Raw genomic sequence first — 21091 nt, 5'->3', positions numbered from 1 at the left:
GGAATTTTAGGGACATGTAAATAAACTAAGGGAATGAGCAAGATAATAACAAAGCTGATAAAGTTTTGGTGTGTACTGTAATGAATATTGGAGGGGAAACACTCTTTTGGTCATATGGTTTCTGCATTGCAAATGGACTATATGAACCTATGTGATGGTCTTCTTTTCCCTGTGCGATGTATTGAAAAGGTCTTTCCTGAATTAGCCCTAGATGGAGTTTGTATAGCAACTGGAGATGAAGGTGACGTTTACACACGATTAGTAGTTCTACTGCTGTGAAGGAGCAAGAGCTTCTCAGTAGCAAACTTGTATAGGATTTAAAAAGAGAAAACATATGAAGCCCAGTCCTTCCTGACTAAGTGGTTGGATTGGATTTTTTTTCTAGGAGGTAATCTTGTGTTTTATTATTAAGTTTCTGATCTGTATATTTACTGAATTTTATGCAGTAAATTCAGCTTTCCTTTTGATCTTAGAAAAGCAATTGTCCCACTGTTGGAGAAGCTCTTAGCATGGCAACTTAAGTGCCATCATATAGTCCACAGTAGACGGACATTCCTTTTCCAGAGGGATTAAAGCTGACTGATACATTTTTGCTGAAGAGCTCACAATAGCAGTCACATTATCTATTTGATCTCATTTGATTAGCTATTTAGTTTAAATTGTCGGGGGGTTGGCAGGGAGTGGAAATGAGATGGGATAAAGACAACCTAGGGCCACTCCATGCCCTTTTCTTTCAGGTGTTTATACTAGAATGTCTCAATTAATTTTCCATCAATGTCTGTGTATATATGTATATCTGTAAATTTCTGTTTATAGATGCTTAAAGATATGTATATATATGATTGTGTAGATTTATATTGATTAATTTTAAAATCTTCTAACTTAAGTTTTCAAATTATATTGGAGCATTTATTTTAAATATCTATGTTGTCCAACTTATCAGCATTGTGAATAAGAATCTGTTTTGAGAGGAATGGGTAGCAGAATATCATAGAATCATAGAATCATAGAGTGGTTTGAGTGGGAAGGGACCTTAAAGATCATCTACTTCCAACCCATGTAATGTGCCATGGATTCATCAGCTCTTTTTCCAAGCACAAGTCCCTTTCTGGTGATTCAGCAGTACAGAGATATCACTGGGCAAGTGCCCAAGCCTCATTGCAGTGTACACAAAACACTGCCTTCTAATTTCAGAGGTGAAGGTGCTTCCCAGTGAGCCAGATAACAAAATTAAAATGTCCTCCTACCCATGCACAACTCTTATTTCTGGTTTATAGAAGATCAGCTGACAGCAGGAGTCAAAGACTTATAGCTCTGGTAGTGTCTACAGAGGCGTTCACGCTGTCAGTGCTTTCCTGCAGAGTTTTTCTGTAATTCTGTTTATTTTTGTTGAAAACTAATTGTGAGGTGCCAGAAGATGCAAGAAAGAGAAAAAAGGTTCTTCTGTTACTGGTATCCCTTTGACATTTGATCCATCTGTGAGGAAACCTGCCTAAAGGCAGAAGGAGGGTTCTGTAAGTTGGAGCATCTCCAAGGGCTCAGCACTGAAAATTAATTTTGTGGTAGGTACACTTCTTGGTGCTCTGGTTGTGGGGTCTCAGATGCTGTGGATACAGTACGAGAAAATAGAACAGGATTGGAAGACAAAACTATGTTCTACCTGAGCCTTGATTAGAATGAAGAGAAATATTCATAACCAGCTTTTTTGACCCCTCTTCTGCTGTTGACTTGATTTAGTACTGTCATGAATTAGACACCTGTAGGCAAAGGAAAGCCAGTAAGCTGTTGGAGCAGAGGAGGAGCACATGTGAGGTTTCAAGTCAAGGGTGGGCCTGGAGTTGAGGAGCTGGCTAGAGGACTGGTAGGTAGAGGCAGTGCTGTGCCATGGACCGGTGCCACTGCATGCAAGAGGGATGCTAGCCTGGCACAAAGCAGGGCTTGCGCAGAGGTGGTAGTGGTGATTAACACTACATCCTGGGCAACACAGTCTTAATGAGCTGTACCCAAAAGCCTGACTGTATCTTCTGTTCACTGCCTGATGTGTGCTTGCACACATTCCAGGCCATGATGCTGGGCTTGGGAGAAAACAGGCCCATGGTGGAGCAATTCTGTGATGTGAGCAAAGGTGTGGCTTCAGAGCCACAGTATATTTACAAACTTAGTTTATCTTGCAGGCTTCAATAGACAACAATGTGTGTGTCTGGGCCCTAACTGTAAAGGGAAAGGCCACCTAGCTCTGAAGAATAAAACCAAAAAGTCTATGGTCACTAAAAGAATTACAGCAGTGAGTTGATGGGTGTTGTCTCAGCTCTGCCCATCCTGTGCTGAGAATCCCCCTGGCTGGATCCATTCTATATCATGTGCCCAAACAGGGTGACTGCTCCAGTGCCTTAGCATGCATGACTGCATGCCATGAAGGCACTGCTCAAAACACCTTTCATCCCCAATAAATCAAAGGTACAGAGTGCAGCAGCATAATCTCCTACCATCTTCCTAGTCCTCAAAAGCCTCAACCTGTCCGTGTCTAAATGTAATGAGCAATCAAATACAATCTCCAGTCAAACAAGCATCCTAGAGTTGAAATTCTCTTTTGAAAAAAAAAAAAATCTAACACATACACCTTTTCTTACAGGACAGGAAGAAAAAATTTTAAAAAGGGTCCTTGGCCTGGTCCCAAATTAGGGTTTAAAAATTCATGCCCACCATAAGAATTTATGTAACTTCCTAATAATTTATATGTGCCAATATCAAGGGGCTTAATGTCTAATAGAGATTATTTAATCAATAGAAAACAATGCTGTGAAGCAGCCATCAAAGAACTAGAACTTGTCAGTCTGGGCTGGGCAGCTTTTAACCTGTTCCCTGCTATTTTTTTTTTGGCAGTCTGCCATTCAAGACAGATCCCTTGCTGATTCACTGGAACATTGAAATGCGACAAGTTTTCTGGCTGAATTGGTCAAAAGGAGTAGTTAGTTTCTCACAAATGATCTGCTGGGGATTCAGAGTTACTGTGAGATGGTTCGGAGTTCATCAGGATCGGTGACAGTGCCTAGCAATGCTATTTGTCATGCAGTTGTTTCCATTTGTGTTTCATAATGTGGACAAACTTCAAGAGGTTTTTACAGATGTGGGCACTAATAAACATAAGCACAGAAAAGAACTAAAGGGGTATCTGTCTTTGTAAAGGAGATTCCCATGTGAGTTGTGTCCCTGGCCTCAGTAATTGCTTAGACATCTGCATCAACTCTGAAGTGTCTTGACCCATGCATGCCATGTTGTCCAGTTTTATTATTATGTTCATTATTTTCATATAATAAGCAGCGATTAAGTGATAAAACAGAGTAGTTGAGTTTTTCAGCAAGCGTGATCATTTCATGAAAAGTCTTACCCATATGCATCACAAAACAGTAAACTCTTGAGCATAGAGTTCCAAGCAGGAGCTCTCCTGATTTTTCTTGTCTTTGTGTGTGTTTCTTTCTGTGCAACTGCATCTGGGCTTTGCACCTTGCTGGACTGTACACCTGAAGTTGCCCATTTTAAAAGCCAGCCAGTGTCACATGAATATCCAGTCTAACTTCTGGCATAGTAAAAGTTCTAGAACATCAGCCAGTGATGTGTGATGGTACCCAGCTGTACATTCAGGCTTACGCAGACAACCACCCTACTTGTTTAGGTTTAAGCAAGGTTGGGCATCGTATGTGTAAATATTGTGCCATTTAATAAAGAATGAATGATTAACTGACTCCTTAACAGACAGACAGTTGCATGCTCCAATGAACAAGCCTTCTGTTGCCTGACCAAAACAAGAAGCTGTGTGAATTGACTACCATTCCTAGAGCACCAGGGAGTATTTCTTGTTATTCTTAAGTTTTTTTGCATTTATAATACTTAGCTGAAATACCTTGTGTTTCAGTGTGACCTTTCATCTAAAGATCTCTATTTATTTAATGTTTTTATAATAATAAATACATTTGTATTGCCCCAGAGGACCTACTTGGTGTAGCTGTGAATGTCTCATAAATTGTCTTCATCTAGAAGGCTGAGAAAACAGAAGCTGCATAACCACACTGGGATGTATCGTAATGAAATGCTGTGGCAAATCCCATCTGGCAAGAATTTTAGTATTTCACACCATTCCTGCTAATTCAAGACAGGTTTTCATTCTTTACAGATTGTAACTGCTGTGTTTGTTTGGAGGCTCTTTGTTATTTTGCCATAAATATCTGGTAATGCATTGTCCTAGTAGTCTCTGTGCCAGTTAGTCTTTCTTTAACAGCATTTTTCTAGACATTGCTCAGGGCCAGACACTTCCTTTTTTGCACTCCTGCTTTGGAGGTAGCATGTAGCTGACTCATCTCAGTAAGAGCTCTGTGAGTTATTCCTCAAAGCTCCTTAGGGCTTAGGCAAAGGCACCATTTAATACGTTGTAGTGTAGTCCACCAAATGGGAAGGAGAAATCATCACTAGAATTGTCTTAGTTGCTATTTTAAGTGATGTCTTCATAGTCTGTAGTGCAAAGGCAATCTTGTTGTGGAGAAGACCTTGCTGTGCTGGCATTGGAAAAGAATGGGACAAACAGCCTATGTCCTAGTCATCTTACAATCCAGACTACAATGCAACTGCTGGAAACACTGTGATGGGGAAGTCCAAGCTGTTGTCAAGCATCACAGCAAAGAACAGTCTTCGGGAGGAGGCTGAAGAAAAATAATGATGTAGCTCTGTCACTAACGATGCATTTCCACTTGTACAGAGGGTGATGTGATAGCACAGAATTGCTTGCCTGGTTATTAAACAAGTGAATGGTGGAATCTAGCTTTGAAGGCTGGTCAGAGACAGAAGTCAACTTCAGAGGCCAGGAATAGATCCTGGATTGGTTACAGAAAGGTTACAAGCTATTTAGAAGTGAAGACAACTAGTTCATGTTCCATATAATATAAAAAAAGGAGGCAATGGAGGCATGGAAGGAGCGGTCAAAGTGGAAAACTAAGAAAATTATTTTGCAGTGATGATCTGATACCTATTTTGAACTGCCAGTAGTGTGGCAAGAATGTATTTATCATAGTGAAACAGATTGTGATGAATTAATTTAGATACAAGATACATAGCTAAAATTAGACAAGAAACTTTAGCCACATGAGTGGATAGGAGAGACATTAAGTATAATGGAGAAAACATCAAGAAAATACCTGTTCGAACAAGTTGTCGGAACCAGAGGAAAGCCTGAATCGAATATAATACCCGCACTACAAGTCTGAATCATAATCAGCCAAGTAATGTTGTCCCTAGTGGTAGAGAAAGGAAGAACTAGAAGGGGATGGAGAGGCTAGGAGTTCTAGTTCAGTGTTGTTGTGTTTGAGCTGATGATAGGACAGCCAAAGAAGTTAGAGATGAAACCCAAGATTTTAGCTAATTCAGGAGAAAGGGTAGAAAACAGCACTGTTATTTTCATCTGAGTGCCTAAATTTTGCAAAATTTTTTGTGTGTTTTGGGACAAAAGTCACAGCTTTTTTCTTTAGAAAAAAAACCTTCTGTTAGTGCCATCATAAATCCTCACAGCCCTGTCAGGTCATTGGCATGGTTGGTTACCACCAAAAACTATGATGATTATAGACAAAATTGTGGATGATTATCAGATATTTATTGGTCATTCCCAGGGGAAAACAGACCATACTTTGTGTTTATGAGAGTCCTGACGTGAGATTTCGAAAATACTAAAATGACTTTATGGATAGTGTGTCAGGTGCAGGAATGATATATAACTGGTGCGCTGTCATATATTGTGATTTTCAGAATACAAGCAAGTTTGCGTAATGAGGAGAGGCATAGTGCTTTTTTTGTTACATTTCCAGTCTAAGCTGCAGAACAAGCCATGGTCAACCATGGGGTTCAACCACTGTGAATTAGAGAGCTCTAGGGTCTGTGCTGGTTACTGGTATATGCAGAATCTGCAAGGCACAAAGATGGTTTAAGATGACATTTCTCTACTTTCATCTTGGCTGCTCATCTCTTTCACATAACAAAATATTGCTCCTTTACTATATTGTTTAGGTTTTGTTATTACTTCTTTACTATATTGGTTCCTGAAAGAGTAAATAAAATGAAACAAAAAGAAAGGAAGAAAAGAGCCTAGGATTACTCTAAGCTTACTTTTATAAGCTGCATGCACGTCTCCGATATGATATGTAGAGGGTCATTTAGGACCTTACAGCTTTTATCGGGGAGGTGATGATGGGATGCAGATGGAAAAAATGGTGAAGGGAACAGATAGAATGCTGCTGTTTGCAATCTTTCCGCTTCTTTCTAGCAGATGAAATTATTCTTGTATTAAACGTTCAGCTTCTTTGTCTTTAAAGACCAAAGTCTTGTCTTCTTCAAGCTCTGAAACTTAAGAGGAGATGTTTTGTTTCATATCTTGGCTTGTAGCAGGGACATGAAATAACATGCAAGACCGTGGAATCTTTATGACACCAGGCTCTGGCCTGTGAAAACTTTGCAGCCTCCGAAAAAATATGTCTACTAAGGAAGTAGTTGAGAATTTATTTTTAATGTCACGTGCACTTGGTTTAATATTGAGTTGCAGGCCCTCTTGTTTTCTTGTCTTTGTGGTGTCCTAGCAAGCAGAGAGAAAATTGGTGGTGGGGATAGCAAGGCACAAAGGATCACAGGTGCTAATACCAGCTCTGATACTGGGTGACTGCAACCCTGGGCAAGTCACTTTGCTTGGCAGTTCCCCATCAGTAAAGAACAGGAAGTTAATACTTGTAATGCTTCTGTCATGTGAAATGCAAGGATTAGAAGAGCTGGTGTGTGGCCAGAGCATCCAAGATGTAAGAGCTAAGTGCTCCTACAGAGTCTTTTGTCCTAATAGAGCTCCTTTCTGTATTACAACAACAGGTAGAATGCATGCTGCCAGCTGGAGCCTGGGTCTCCCCTTTTCTTGAACCTCCTTGCGATGGCCATTCCAGAGCAGGGTTTACTGTGTTTTTGCAGTGGGGAAAAAAAGCTTCTTTCACCAGTAAGTTACTTCTTGTCTCCAAATGTAATAGGAAACTAGTTTGGCTACTGTCTGAGGATTTTTAGAATTCACTGCCTTTCTTAGAATAAATGGGAAAAGTAGCATTATAGTGAGATGAGCACCTGTCATATCTGGGAAAGGTAAAAGGGAAGAGGAATCTTGGGAAAATACTTCTTAGTGTTTTTCTCCCCTGCAGGCTATGTGCTATTTACCCTCTTCTAGATCTTCGGAGAGCTAACGCTGGCATACTTCCAATCCTAAAGCACTTTGCTAAAGTAAAGGATTTTAGATGGTGATGTAGACTCGGGAAATCTGGATTCTCTTCTGCGCCACACACTCAGGAAGGATGCAATGTCTGTGTGCCTTATTTTCCATCTTCTGGAGTAATGTTCTTTCTTTGTTTTACATTTTCTGTTTCACTTTTCAGAGTGTGTATTCTCTTCTTTTATGGAGTCATTCAGACACACTTGCACATACATAAATAGATGGATAGATACAGATACGCAGCATTTAGTGGGGATTGCATAAGCCACACAGTGGTAGATAGAACTAGTGCAACACTTGGAAATGTCTAAGCCCCTCTTGTCAGCCTGTTTGAAAATAACATGCGTACTAGTACTGTGCCATGTAATGCGCCAGCAAAACATTGGCTTGCACAGAGATGGAGGCAGGTGTTGAATTATGCCCTTGTTTAATCGAAAATCTCCTAGTTGGGGGCTATCCTAAAAAAAAACCTCACATCAGACTGGAGGGGATAGGGTTGGCAAGTGGCCAGCTGCAAATCTGAACTCAAGAGATTGTAGCTGCGACATAATCACGCAGTACTTGTGGAATAATCCCTGCAGCATTTATTTGTTGCATTTGACCATTGGGGAATGTGTTTGTCATCCTTCTCACTCCTGTCACGTTGAGGGCTTTGTCAGATCAGAATACATCGTCACTGTGCTTCTCTGTGTCCCTTGACTTGTCATAGGCGCAGATCTTTTTCAAATGTTCTCCCCTGCTCATTTCCATTATTATATGTGGTGCTTCTTGGTGGCAAGCAGAAATAAATAACCTTGTAAATGCTCCCTGTCTTTCAATTTGTTTTACTTTTCATACAATGTGTCAGTGCATTTTTGTTGAGTGTTTTTAATAAGATGAAGTTGATGAAAATAAATTGCTTTGCAGTTCCTGCTGTGGGTGACAGAAATGCTGGGTCTGTTATTTTCCAAAACTGTGCATTTGAAACCAGTGTGGAGGGTGTTCTGTATGCCTGTAACTGCAATCATCTTCATAAAATACCTCCCAGGAAAAGAAAGCAGCTATCAATTTGAATTTTGAGGGCAAGATGCACTGCTGTATCCAGCTTCTGCTGGGCACAGTGAGAGAGAGAGCTGTCAAGGAGAATTTCAGGACTGATTTCGTGCCAAGCTTGGGTCTGCCATATGGGATAGTTAGCCAGATCTGTCTCTAGTATGAGAGGAAGAATGAATTATATTGCAAACTCTCTTACCAGAGTGTTTGTTAGCCAAGGCTTGGAAAGTGAGGATTTCCACTTCAAAATGTGTACATTCCAGTGCCCATGGCTACTGCACATTGACTTTCTTCTCAGTGATGTAATGTCTTTCCTCAAAAAATGTAGTGTGGATAAATGGTGGTCTTCATATTTCCAGGATGTAATCAGTAGACAGTCTGGTGACTACTCATCTCTTCTTGGAGTAATCCACAAATCCCAAATGTGATTTTCAAGTTGAGAGGCTTCACTTTTTTACTGATGTTAATGAAAAAAAAAAACAATATTACCATATTTCTTGTGACTATTTCTATTTTGATAAAAATTGCAGAAAACACCATTTTCATTCCTTAAATTTTAGAATTTTATTTTGTTGTCCACCTTCTTGTTCTTTTGTACTACTTACTTTAGCTGGCAAGATAATATTAATGTCCATCTCTTACTGCTTTCTCTGCTGCATTTCTGTAAGGCAGGGAAATGCTTTCTCCTTGTGCTGGCTGGGAGCTGACACACGGAAGTTGCAAAAGAGCTGGTGATGGACCTACTTTTGCAACTTCAAGGCTAATGCCACTATCTTTAAGCCAATTTTACTTTTCTCAGAACAGCTTTAACATCTCTATTGTTCCATCTTTTTGGCAACATTGGAAACAGAAATATTTATAATAATCTTCTCCTCTTTGCATTTCAAATTTAGAAATGTCCTCCAAGATAATGCTGCTGGAGATACAGAAAAGACAGTATCCTAGATTAATTATTTTCAATGTCCACTCAAATTTGAAGAGTTAGATTCATACTGTTAATAAAACTAGCTTGCTGTAAAGCAAAGCATTGAGAGATGGGGATCATACTGCACACACCATTCGACCTGGGCTGCTGCGCTGTTGGGAGGAGTGGGCAGAGGAGTGCACTCAAAATTAGGAAAATATTTCATTCTTGTTGGCAAGTTTTCCAGTGATATCTCTCAAACAAACTGCCAAAGGCTTGAATGCCCTGTTCACCCTTGCATTGTTGCTTTACAGAAACCACCTTTCAAATCACATGCTTTGGTGTGCAGCCATGAAAGGAGTTAGGCAGTAAGGGAGGAGTATGGGTTTCTGCCTCTTACATGCTTTAAACTAGCTGAAAGACCAAAGAACAAAGGAGATTTCAGTAAAAATAACAGTATTTTTTTGTTTATACTTGTCATAACATCCTCTGAATAAATAATACCACTGCATAATTTCTTCATTGTGTATTAGAATGGTACACGCTGGGCAAACAAGCAAGGAGACAGTAGAGCACAAAATCGCAATGGAGATGTAAAAAGTCCATAGAGGTTTCAAACAATCCTCTTGCCAATAGCAGTCTATTGCTTGGTCCATATTATATCAGGTTTATTTTTAAATGGTTCAGTTGACGGTGTTCCTGCCACTTCCCTGGGGAAACTATTTCATTCCCACTATTAGGCAACATTTCCAGAGATTTGCACGAAGTTTTCCTCTGCTTGACTGCCTTTCATTTCCCCTACTTAAAACAACAAGACGGTCAATCCATAGCAAGTTCTTTCCTTCCACAAAATTTCACTTCTCTTTTTATAACTGCCAGGAGTGCTGTGTGAGGTCTGGGGCTTCTTCTTTGCTCCAGTGTCCTTGCTGTGTCACATTTATTCACTCAGAGTCACATTTTTCATGTGTGAGTTCCAAGGGAGGGCAGCTACTTCGTCAAATCAGTGCTGTTCAGCAGCAAAAGCTGAAGCCCTTATGTAGGTTGTACATTTAGTTCTTTTATCTTTTTCATAATTTAAACTATTCCCCTTTTTTGTTTGTTTTTTTTTTTTAAATTCCCTATAGTTTGTTGACATCTGTCTGGTTCTCTGTTGTCCAAGACAGAAGAGCATGTGAGTGCGGCTTTGCCACAGCTGTTTTATAAAGGAAGTGTCAGCTTGATTAAGAGACCTGAAGCTTCCTAGTACACAGTCTGACTCCACAGTAGCTTTAAGAGCTGTTGTGAAAGCCTATATTCAATTATTCTTTTTTTTAACTCTCCTGGTCTTTTGTGTCATTTTTGGCTTCCACATTATCTTTCAGTATTATAACAAACATTGAATTCAACAGTGGCTTGTCTGAAGTCTGCAGAACCCCTCTTAAAAATATTAACCATTCCTGATTTTAAAATTCTGATTCTCTTGCATTGTTCTTTCTAGAAGTGTTCTCCTTGACCATATGTAAATAGAGGAGTTTGTATATATCTGGGAGAGGGCTGGGTGGAGGGTGGGGTGATAATGTGCTTACAAAATCCTGGCTTTGTTATTTTCTAGGTATTTGGTGCTAGAACATGTGTCAGGTGGGGAGCTCTTCGACTATCTCGTAAAAAAGGGAAGACTGACACCAAAAGAAGCCAGGAAGTTCTTCCGTCAAATCATCTCTGCTTTAGACTTCTGCCATAGTCATTCAATATGGTGAGTATAGCCCTTTCCTACAGGAGCTACCTGTTACACAAAAGCACAGAATAAAGGGACATTATTTCTTGATACTTTTACTTCATATTTTTAGTAATACTGGTAATTTTACTATTTTACTACATTTAGTTACTATTACTATTTACAACTGATGTTAGGTTCTAAAAGCATTGCAGTAAGTTCTGATGTATTTTTTAATTCTTGGCTGTTATGGTACAGTGCACCAGTCACAGACAGACTTTTCATGGAGGGGCTTGTCCATCATTTCTCATTGGTGAAGAATTCCTTCACAGGGAATGCTTTAACCAGGAAAACCAAAAACGCCAAGGAAAAGCAGTTTAATTTCCATCATTCCATATTATTAGCAAATACACTTGCTAATAACTGAAAATTACATACACTATATCAAAATGAATCCCTGAAGAAACTTGGGACCATTATGAATACAGCAAAGTCATTTTGTGGCTTCCTTCAGTTTTTGGAAACCTGCTGGCTTTTGGCAACTTTCACCAAGTCCCTTCTGGGCATTTGAGTCACTGTTGCCTTTAATTTTATTCTTTCCAGTGGGGAAAATTTCCTTGATCTGACTGCTATTGATACTCACTAGCTCCATCAAGTAATTTAACCATCTAGTGTTGTTTAACATTTGCTTTCAGATGATGTTTTAAATTGGACCAGTTTCTCCTTCATCTTAAGCAAGTTTAGGTAATTATGCTGAAGTCAAGTTGTTTAAACCAGTCAGAGCACAGAGTTTCTGTATAGCTGCTGACCCATAACTGCCTGGTTGTTTCTCAGAAATTCAGTTCCTCGCAGCTAGGTTGGCTGGGGGACACCATTTACATTATGTCTGTGTGGCTGCTTCTCCATAGCCACAGGCAGCCGTAGGTTCCCCCCTCCAGTGGTCCAAGGGTCAGTGATAGATACTGTGGTACCTGGTTACTTCTCAGTAACCATACAGTGATTTTCTGTACCTCTAGTTTTGTGCTGAGAAATTGCAAATCGAACATCCACAGCATAAATGATATCAGTGAAAATGGATGCCTAAATACTTAACTTGCTCTTCTAGCCCTCTGCCTCTACCTCTCTGACTCATTTCTATGGGAAGTATTAATCTGAAAGAGAACACGTCTAGTAAATGGAAAGCGAAATAAGAGTCTTTCCTGAGGTTATATTAGGAAGAATATACTGTTAGCAGAAGAGGCATTTCAGAGGTGGTGCATCTGGGTGAGAAGGTCCTGAGGACAATGCCTCCCTGGCACAGTAGTCAGAGAAACTGCCAGAGATGCCTAGAGTAGGTTGCATGTCCGAGCTCGAGAGAAGTTTTCTCTGTTGGCAGAGACCTCTGACAAGTTTTGTTCTGTGAATTCCACAATTTTTCCTCTCTGCTAATCAACTTGGTTGAGTGATCTTGACCTTCTTATAATCAGCATAATCCTTGGTCAGTTGTACAGCTGTTATTTTTTGTGTACACTTGGCAGCCTAACCACTTGCATGCAAAATGTGTTTCCATTCCCTGCTTGGCTAAATGCTTATGAGTCCCAATCCAAGAAGACTCAAAAATGTTTAAGTACAACCAAAGAGAAATTATTTACTCTTCCAAATAAATATTCCAGAGAAATACCAATCTCTGTCGGGACAGAAGTTTCTGTGAAAGCATGCATGTATACACATACATACTAGTCCTTCGGGCTTGTGATGGATACCTCGTGTCATGGCAGCCTTTAATATACTGGGTGAGGATTGTGGTGAGGCTGTCAGACAGACAAGCATCTCTGCAGGTTTAACAGTACATGGAATTTCCAAGGCAAAGAGTGTGTCTCTCTTGAGAAATCCATTTTCCTCTGGTAAACATATTGGATTGTGGGCAGTAGTCTTGTTTAGAAGTAAATCCCTTGTCTCTTTGCCAGCTCCCACTCAACTAGCATCTAGTGCGGAATAAGTCAGCAGTAAATCATAAGCTCTCCCTCCCTACCGGTCACTCTGAGACTTGTGTAGTCTGTGTTATATTAGACTCTGTGTTGTATTTTGGACAGTTATCATTAAATCCTTTTTGAAAATCAGAGCATGCATAAATAGATGTGTTTTGCATGTGTGTATGTATAAAAGTTAATGTGCTTTCCTAAGCAATGAAGCCTGACCTTGTCCTGTCATGGGGCAGTGAAATGATAAATCATCTCATCAGCCAGGTTATCCAGTTATGACCACGCTGAAAAATGAAGGCTTCTGCTTTGGTTAATGACTAAATGTCTGTGCCTCTAACCTACTGGCAGAGTTGATTGATAGCCTGGTGTCCCCAGACCCATATCATTGTCCCATCTCCTTCCTGTACCTCCCAAAACACTGCAAAACATTTGTGGCTGACTTTCACAGCAGTATGTAACCACATTCAGCCTTCACTGCTCAAAATGTATTGATGCACCAGGATTCTCAGATCAAAGAATCAGAAAGGATTGCTCAATCCTCCCATCACTGAAAGGCTTCTGCTGCTACGGTGTGGAGAGATCGCCTGTGTCTGGGAGGTGTTTTCAAACAAGTGGCTCAGACAAGGAAACAGAATAGGCTTGGAACTTGAGTCTGGCTTTGTATTGTTTTAAAGAAGAATGTGCTTTCTCTTCTTATTTTATTTAATAGGAGCAGTGGGGGAAGATTTGATGTACCTCAGTCCGAGGTGCAGTCACTTACAGGATTTTATGGTACAGGTCAGCCATTGGGGAAAGGTTATAGGTAACCTAAAGTGTTCTTTAAGGACTCTTCTGTGTACGTAGCACTGTGCCGTGCTAGGGACACACAGGCAACTACAGTGTGAACACCATGCAGAGGTTTTATGCGGGAGCCTGCAAACAGTGTATTTGTGTTACCTTGCTGCTTTGCCTGAGCTGGCAAGCAGGGAGGTTAGCTCAGTGATGCAGCATTATTGCTTCTGCATCCAGCTCTTCCTCTGTGCTCGCTCTGAGGGCTCTGCACCACACTGCAGTGCCCAGCGCAGACGCACTCAGCAGTGGTGCAAGAAATGGCAGAGGAACCTGGGGTTCCTTGGACATCAGTATAAGACAAGGAAGCCTAGGAAGTTTTCTTTGGACATAACTGATGTTTCTCTCCTAAGCTGCCATTCACTTAGTGCTGGGGGTCTGCTCTGCTAAATTCAGGGCCTGTAAGGTGTCTCAGCTGCATGCGCCAAATCAATAGTCCCTTTTGAATACCCTGACTCTGTACTGTGGGAGAGCTCTCAGGTAATTCAGTGCTGGCTGTATTTTCTATTGGAAACAATGTAGGAGCACGTACTGGGGCAGGTCGCAAATCCTTGCTTTCCTCTGGAAGAGTCTCTTTTATCTCCAGTGAGAGAATGCTGCAGCGCCAACAGAGGGTGGGAGCTGGGTGAGGGGAGCTGGCGTGCACCTCATTGGCTGGGTGTGACATCACCAGCGAGAGCTGGGATTGGTGGTGTGCATATTTTGTGTGTGTTGGGGTTTTGCTTTGGTCAAGCTCGTATTTGGTGTCTGTATCTCACAAGCTGACAAATAAAAATATGATTACAGAAAATGCCCTGTGGCAAACCTTATTACGGCTTCAGAGATAACAGATAATGCCAATTACTGCACAGGGCAGTGGTGACATTGAGAGGAAATCCCCTGCGGTAATGAGAAGCAAGATGATTATTTCATTTTATTTTTATTTTGGTTGGGTTTCATTTTGTGTTTTTTTCCCGAGCATGCAAGAAGGGGGGTTAAGGCAGGTTCTTTATGAATATTGATAAATGACAATTATGAGGGCCCTTTCTCCTTTCATTGCCTGGGGCTGTGCCTGCTTGAGTACACACAAGGCTCTTGCTGAAGTGTGTCTGTGTGTGCATGCGTAGGCACGGGGATGTGTGACTTATAAATCTGAGGCAATGAATAAGAGCTTTGTTTGACTTTACGTTGTGTTCTTTCCATCAGTGCAGTAAGGGAAACAGCTCCTTATGAAATAGCACTTCAAGATTTCGCAGCAGTAGTGCCAAAATCTCTGGTATATGCTTGCAGGCAGAAGCTGTAGAGCACTGTCAGAAAAGGAAGCATGCTTTTAGGGAGAAAGTTGGGAAGTCTTCAAGAAACAGAGCATGGAAGAATGCCAGACGCCATGATCTGTCAGATAGTGCCACCCTCCTAATGACTCCTGTTCTGCCTTGCTTCGTTCATAGGGCATGTACCACAGTGTTCTGCAGGGATGGTCTGTGAGACACTTAAGACTGCAGCAGGTGGACACTTTTAAAATTATGGTGCAAGGCTCCAAATGTGAAACTGGTCTAGAAATTGTGAGATTTAATAAGGTTGGCTTCTGTTTGGTTAGGATTTTCTTTCTGGTCTTTAAGTCTTTAGGATTTTCGAGTTTTCTTTCAGACCATCAGAAGCGAGGAAGGTGCCTTTTTCCCTGTTGAGAGCTGACACTCAGCAATCACTTCCTGAAACTAGGAGTTTCAGATCTGTGATGGAGTCTTACTCCAAAACAGTGAGGAATTTTCAGATTTTGTTTGTACAGGGAACCAGAGAAAACCCATCTAGTACAGCAGCTGCAATGCCAAAGGCATAGTTAATAGCTCAGCTAAAGTCAGAGGACATGTATTTTTGTAAGTTTACTTCTTTATATAAGCCACTGGAAACTCAAAATTGGCATGATCTTTCTGTAAACATAACCAGGTAACATTCTCCGGCAAGTATAAAAGTGGTGTTTAGACATGACAGTCTGTTCTGGCTTTGAAATACATGAATATATGTTTGGTGGCAAGGTTGGTCGGGAAGAGATATTTTGATAGATCAATGGAAGTAATTATTAAAAAGCAAGAAAGGTTTTATGCATGCAAACTCTTCTTCAGAGCTCCTGATATCTTTGTAGATGTTGTCCTTTTTCCCAGCTATAACTATATTTATTTGTTCTGCAAAATTCTGGGAAAACTTACTGAATTGGAGCATAGCAACCACAGCTCTAAACAAAGATTCTTCTGTAGGTAGATACAAGTTACATGTTAGGCTCTGATTTGCAGAAGCAAGAGAAAATAACATGAAAGGCTTTTTCTGCTCAGAGATTAAAAATATTGCTTCTCATAGTATTCATTATTACTGATAAATTATTTGCATCACACCAGGCACTTTTAAAAGACATACTGCAGAACAATTATTCTGTCATCTGGCCCTTCTGGGATTTTGGGGTCAGTAAGAAAAGCGTTTGCAAAGTAGCCAACAATTTGATTAGTACAAATGACCTGCAACTACTCCAATTAGGAGGTTTCTTGGGTTAGAAATCTGTGACCTACCATGAGTTGTCATAGAAACTGTTATGAATGTTTCAGCTCAAAAATCACTTTAAAATAATGTGCTAGTTCGTCGCCTCGTGCCAGGTGAAATAGCTCCTTTGAATCCAAGATCTGGAGTCTGTCCCTATGCCAAAAATCTTCTGCCAGCCCTGAGTAACCAGGAGAGAATGTTTTGCTTCTCTTCTTTATGTATGCTGCAATTGCCTGCAGTAAAAATACAGGGATATTGCCAGAGCAGGAGAACAGACTAGAAAGGCAATGGAGGGAGCTAGAGGAGCAGCCTGAATAGTATCACTGGGAGCAACCAGCAAGCAAGCATGGCTATTGTGTAAGTGGGATGCTGAAACATGTTAATGCATGTGTGCCTTTCATTTTCTGCGCACCGCCTCCAAGAACTGTACCCATTTCCATGGGATATTTCTTGCAGACTTCTCTCTGTATCCATCTTGTGCTGCAAGGGAATTGTAAAGCCTTTCTTGTAATCTGTAAAAGAAGGATATTGTAGAGAGGTCTGTCAGTGCGTGCTTCCCCTCTCCTGCTTGTTTGATGGCTCTCTTTCACTCACACGCTCTCCCTTCAAAAGCCTGCTGTATGCAGGCTCCTGCAGCTAACTTATCACTCCATTGTCTTGATTGAGGAGCCCTGGGCAGTCTGTGGCCACCCCTGATCAGGGTTACACTGACTTCTGCTGCTGCGTAGCATTCATCTTTCATATTATTTCTCAGCATATTCAGGGCTGTATAGGAGAGTTTGCTGTGCTTGTCACTGAAGAAGCTGTTTTCTTCTCTTCTGATTTTCCAGCCATGTGATAAAGCCCCTACAGCTTTAGAGCCTTTAAACAACAAAAGGGGAACAAGTCCTGTATTCACCTGCAGAGATAGGAGTTGATGCAGTCATATTAGACATGGAGAGCTAGAGAGATCAGCTGGAATGAGACCAAATTAAATGCATTTACTCTGCAATGTTCCATTAATGCAGAGTAATTACCACATACAGTGGGATTTTTGCTTTGGTTTTGTTCTGTTTCATTTTGGCACAAGAGAATTCTTTCCAAATATGTATACATGAGGCTGTCCGGGCTGCTGGGCTCTTAGGTAAATTATAACAAGCCTTCCCTGTTCCCGTATGTTCTTCTCCCTTCCTTCTGGCATTTGAAAAGCTGGTGATACAAAGATAGGAAATGCAAATGCAAAGAGGAAGTCTCATTGCAGTGGCAGTGGTACTGGTTCTACCACTCTCTTATAGGGTCCTGGCCTGACTTCTATCCCCAGGATGCTGCCTCGGCAAATTCAGAGTGGTCCAGAGATGGATTGCAGAGAAATGTTCCAACTAGAAAAAAATTTTCACTGGGGCATAAAATTCTCTCGTAGTTGCGTGTGCAAGCATTGCCTGATCCCACTTGCACCCTGGTCTCTGAGGGGAGCGCTGCCACAATAGCAAAACAATACTCAGGCTACCATGAAATTTCCTGTGCTAACCATTCTTAATGGGCACTAGGACTGTGTTGGAAGACGGATGGAGAACGGTCAGAGAGATGCGAAACTGTCATATGCAGTTCTTGTGTTTTAGAGTCCAATCAGCAATAGGTGCAACGGTTCTTGACAGAGTCCATGCTCTCCTCTCTGCTCAGTGGGCTGTAGTGAAGAGCTGATAATTTTTCTTGGTTTTATTTTGGTGAGTGTCTGGAGAAAAAAAATAAAAAAAAAAAAGCTGTGAGGTCTGTTGCCATTCCAGACTTCCTTTCTCTCATACTATCCCAGTCTCATGAATCCTGAGTTCACAACTTAAGGCTTTCAAAGTGCTCTAGGAGATGGATCAGGACCTCTGCCTAAAAAATGCCATTAGCTCCTGTAGGGTAATGGAAAAGCACTGCTTAGCACACTGAGGTGATGATTACTCCATGTCTGGAATGTGGATAGTGGCACTCACTTTTCCCTCTCTCTCTTGCAGTGGCTTTACAAAACAAGACATGAATATATTTCTCACTTTATTTCCCACTTGATCCTCCCTAAAATCCCAGGCCTGAAACTGTCTGTGTTCTGGATCCTCACAGGAAAGCAGGATGAAATAAGGAGAATGAGACTTCTTGCCACCAGTGAATACTGTACTCATTTTCAAGGTGGTGTCCCTTCTCTTTCACTGCCTCTCAGTGGTCTGGGAGAGGGGCTGGTTCGATGTTCGTGTAGATTTTTCTCCAGCCAGGGCCTGTGGTAGATCTGCCAAGGCCACTAACTTTGGGGAATGGAAGGGGAACATTTGTACTTTTCCTTTAGCTGCACCATTTTCCTAAAATAACCTGAGATGTTTTGTAGTGGGCACACATCCAGGCTGGAGAAACACTTGTGAATGTCCTGTGTTTAGGTCATGCTGTGCCTTGACTGTTCTTTCAAGTTCCCTTGTAAAAAAATGACACAATTTTAGGGTAAGCAAGGAATTTCAATTTTTGTTATAGACTGTATGAACGATATTAGCCAGTGCACAAATGTCAGCTGAACAGACACAGACAGCAGCAACCTCAGCTTCTGCAGCTTGTATCTGTTCAGCAGTCAACCAAGAGCATTTGCCAAGACTGAAAAACAAGAATAGCCACTGAAAATCCATGCACAGTAGAAGGACACTCAACTATGGTTGAGGTATGGGGAGATTTCTTGTTTCATGGCATCAAACAGACTAGAGTCCTAGTCCTTAGACAGGAGAACTGCAGTGCATCTCCCCAGTTGAATGTGGTCTTCCCAGCACCCCGTTAATGAAACCAGTTGTAAAATAAGAACTGTCCAGGCTGTCTGCTGGAGGAAAGATTAAATCACACACTAATGTCTCATTAGTGTCCAGCTTATCTAGCTTGCATTAGGACTGCAGGCTCTTCACTCCATTTAACTGCTGGAGCTGGAGCACGTTCAGATTTGGCAGATATTAACAGGCTTGTATTTGTCCAGCACTGCTGTCCTTGATGATGGCATTCAGGCATTCTTTTCATAGCCATTAACTGGTCATTTGCTGCCTCTGAAATATTTCATTGTCACTCATCTCTTGCTTTTTTAAGTGGATTTGACTATCTTGAGAATTATTATATGCTAATAAATCTTCTGTCTCCATTTAATGACTAATTTTTGATTTCTATGAGAAAGGTAGATTTGATAAAGCACCTTTTGCTTTGTAAGATGAAAATATGCACAAATGCAGTTCCATTATCTACTGGACTGTTTGCCTATGCTTAACAAGACCACTTTAACATGCATAATTTCACAGGATAGATTTGGCTGGAAAAGGCCTTAAGATCCTCCAGTCCAGGTGTAAACCTCACGCTGCCAAGTCCACCACTAAACCATGTCCCTAAGTACCACATCTCCTCATCTTTTAAACACCTCCATGGATGATGACTCAACCACTTCCCTGGGCAGCCTGTTCCAGTGGTCAACAACCCTTTTGGTGAAGTAATATTTCCTAACATCCTATTCGACCCTTCCCTGGTGCAACCTGAGGCCATTTCCTCCTGTCCTATCACTTGTTACTTGAAAGAGGAGACCGGCACCTGCCTCGCTACAACCTCTTTTCAATTAGTTTCAGAGAACGATAAGGTCTCACCTAAGCCTCCTCTTCTCTAGACAGAACAACCCCAGTTCCCTCAGCTGCTCCTCATAAGGCTCATACTCCAGATGCTTCAGCAGCTTTGTTGCGCTTTTCTGAACACGCTCAAGCAACTCAATGTCTTTCCTGTAGTGAAGGGCCCAAAATTGAACACAGTATTCAAGGCACAGTGCTGTTCATCATGGTTACACAAGATTGGAGACCAAATTCCATGCTCTTTAAAAAGTGAGGCGGAAAATTCAGTGATAAGGTAAATGGCCAGTATCTGCTTTTAATGCGCGCTATTTTGTTGGAAGTTTGGAAATACCTGTTACACTTCCCAGGTGTCCTATTTCTACAGGCTCTAGTTTTGCATAGAACTGACCTGCATTATTTACATTTGTCTCTAACTGATCATTCCTGACTTCTCTTCAGATCAGAGGTGATAATTTCCAAGACATTACCGTGTCTCTCATGTTCCTTTGAGCGGTTAGTCTGTGCTTCTTTACAGTGGTATAGAGGTAGAATTACACTTGTGTGCATGAGAAGTGCTAAAGGAATATCTTAAAAAATTAAAGAGGAAATGGCATGAGATATGGCTGCCTTCCATTATGGGTGTCACTGGACTGGACTATCGTAATGCTGGTTCTTTTGCTGAGTTCAGTGTATGGTTAGGGTAAGTGGTTTCAGCAAACTGTTGTTGCAAATGACTGTTATTTGCCTGACTGTTATTTGCATGTGTTGCCAGCTGGCTGTTTCCCACAGGTCTGACTGGGCACCAAACCTGGCCATTCTGCCTGCAAGGTTTGAGAGCTTGTCTGTGAGTCTTTTGTTGGCAAGACATCAAAGACTCGTTTTGCCTACTTATAAGCAAAAAGAAGAAAAGAGCTGCCTCTTTAGTCTGTCTAAAGTGCTTCTCTCATCTATGTCACTCATCAAAAGCTGCAAATAAAAATTAAAAAAAGCAAAGTCATCACAAATTTTGTCAAGATTTTTGTGTTTGGGTATGAAATCGGGTGAATGTAACAGTTGTACAAAAGGACTTGAGTACTAACAAGCAGATACGGGTGCACAGTGGTGTTGACTGTGGGTAATGGAGATTAATAAATTAGTCAATATATGGTAACTTTTACTTAAAGCAGGAGTTGCCATCCTGAAGACTATGGCTTCTTGGCTTTACCCGGGTTGCCCAATAATAAGAGAATTGAGCTTTGATGGAAAGAAGGGAATCCTCTCTTTTCCTCCCCACTGCTGCTACCATTAGTTGTAAGCAGTACTGTGTTGAAGTGA

The 21091-nt window shown here is 41.1% G+C and overlaps 1 protein-coding gene across 14 annotated transcripts in view; it reads left to right on the top strand.

Moving 5' to 3' along the window:
- Nucleotides 1-21091, top strand: part of BRSK2 (BR serine/threonine kinase 2) — a 317085-nt gene that overhangs the window by 206358 nt on the left and 89636 nt on the right. For all 14 annotated transcript variants that reach the window (XM_054068445.1, XM_054068440.1, XM_054068444.1 and 11 more), the window contains exon 4: nucleotides 10807-10947. In XM_054068445.1, the coding sequence (XP_053924420.1) occupies nucleotides 10807-10947 (141 nt within the window). The remainder of the gene's footprint in view (nucleotides 1-10806; nucleotides 10948-21091) is intronic.

This window comes from Cuculus canorus, chromosome 5 (assembly GCF_017976375.1).
Source record: "Cuculus canorus isolate bCucCan1 chromosome 5, bCucCan1.pri, whole genome shotgun sequence".
Classification (NCBI taxonomy): domain Eukaryota; kingdom Metazoa; phylum Chordata; class Aves; order Cuculiformes; family Cuculidae; genus Cuculus; species Cuculus canorus.
The sequence above is the reverse complement of the archived record's forward strand: the minus strand, read 5'-3'. Positions and strand labels throughout refer to the sequence as shown.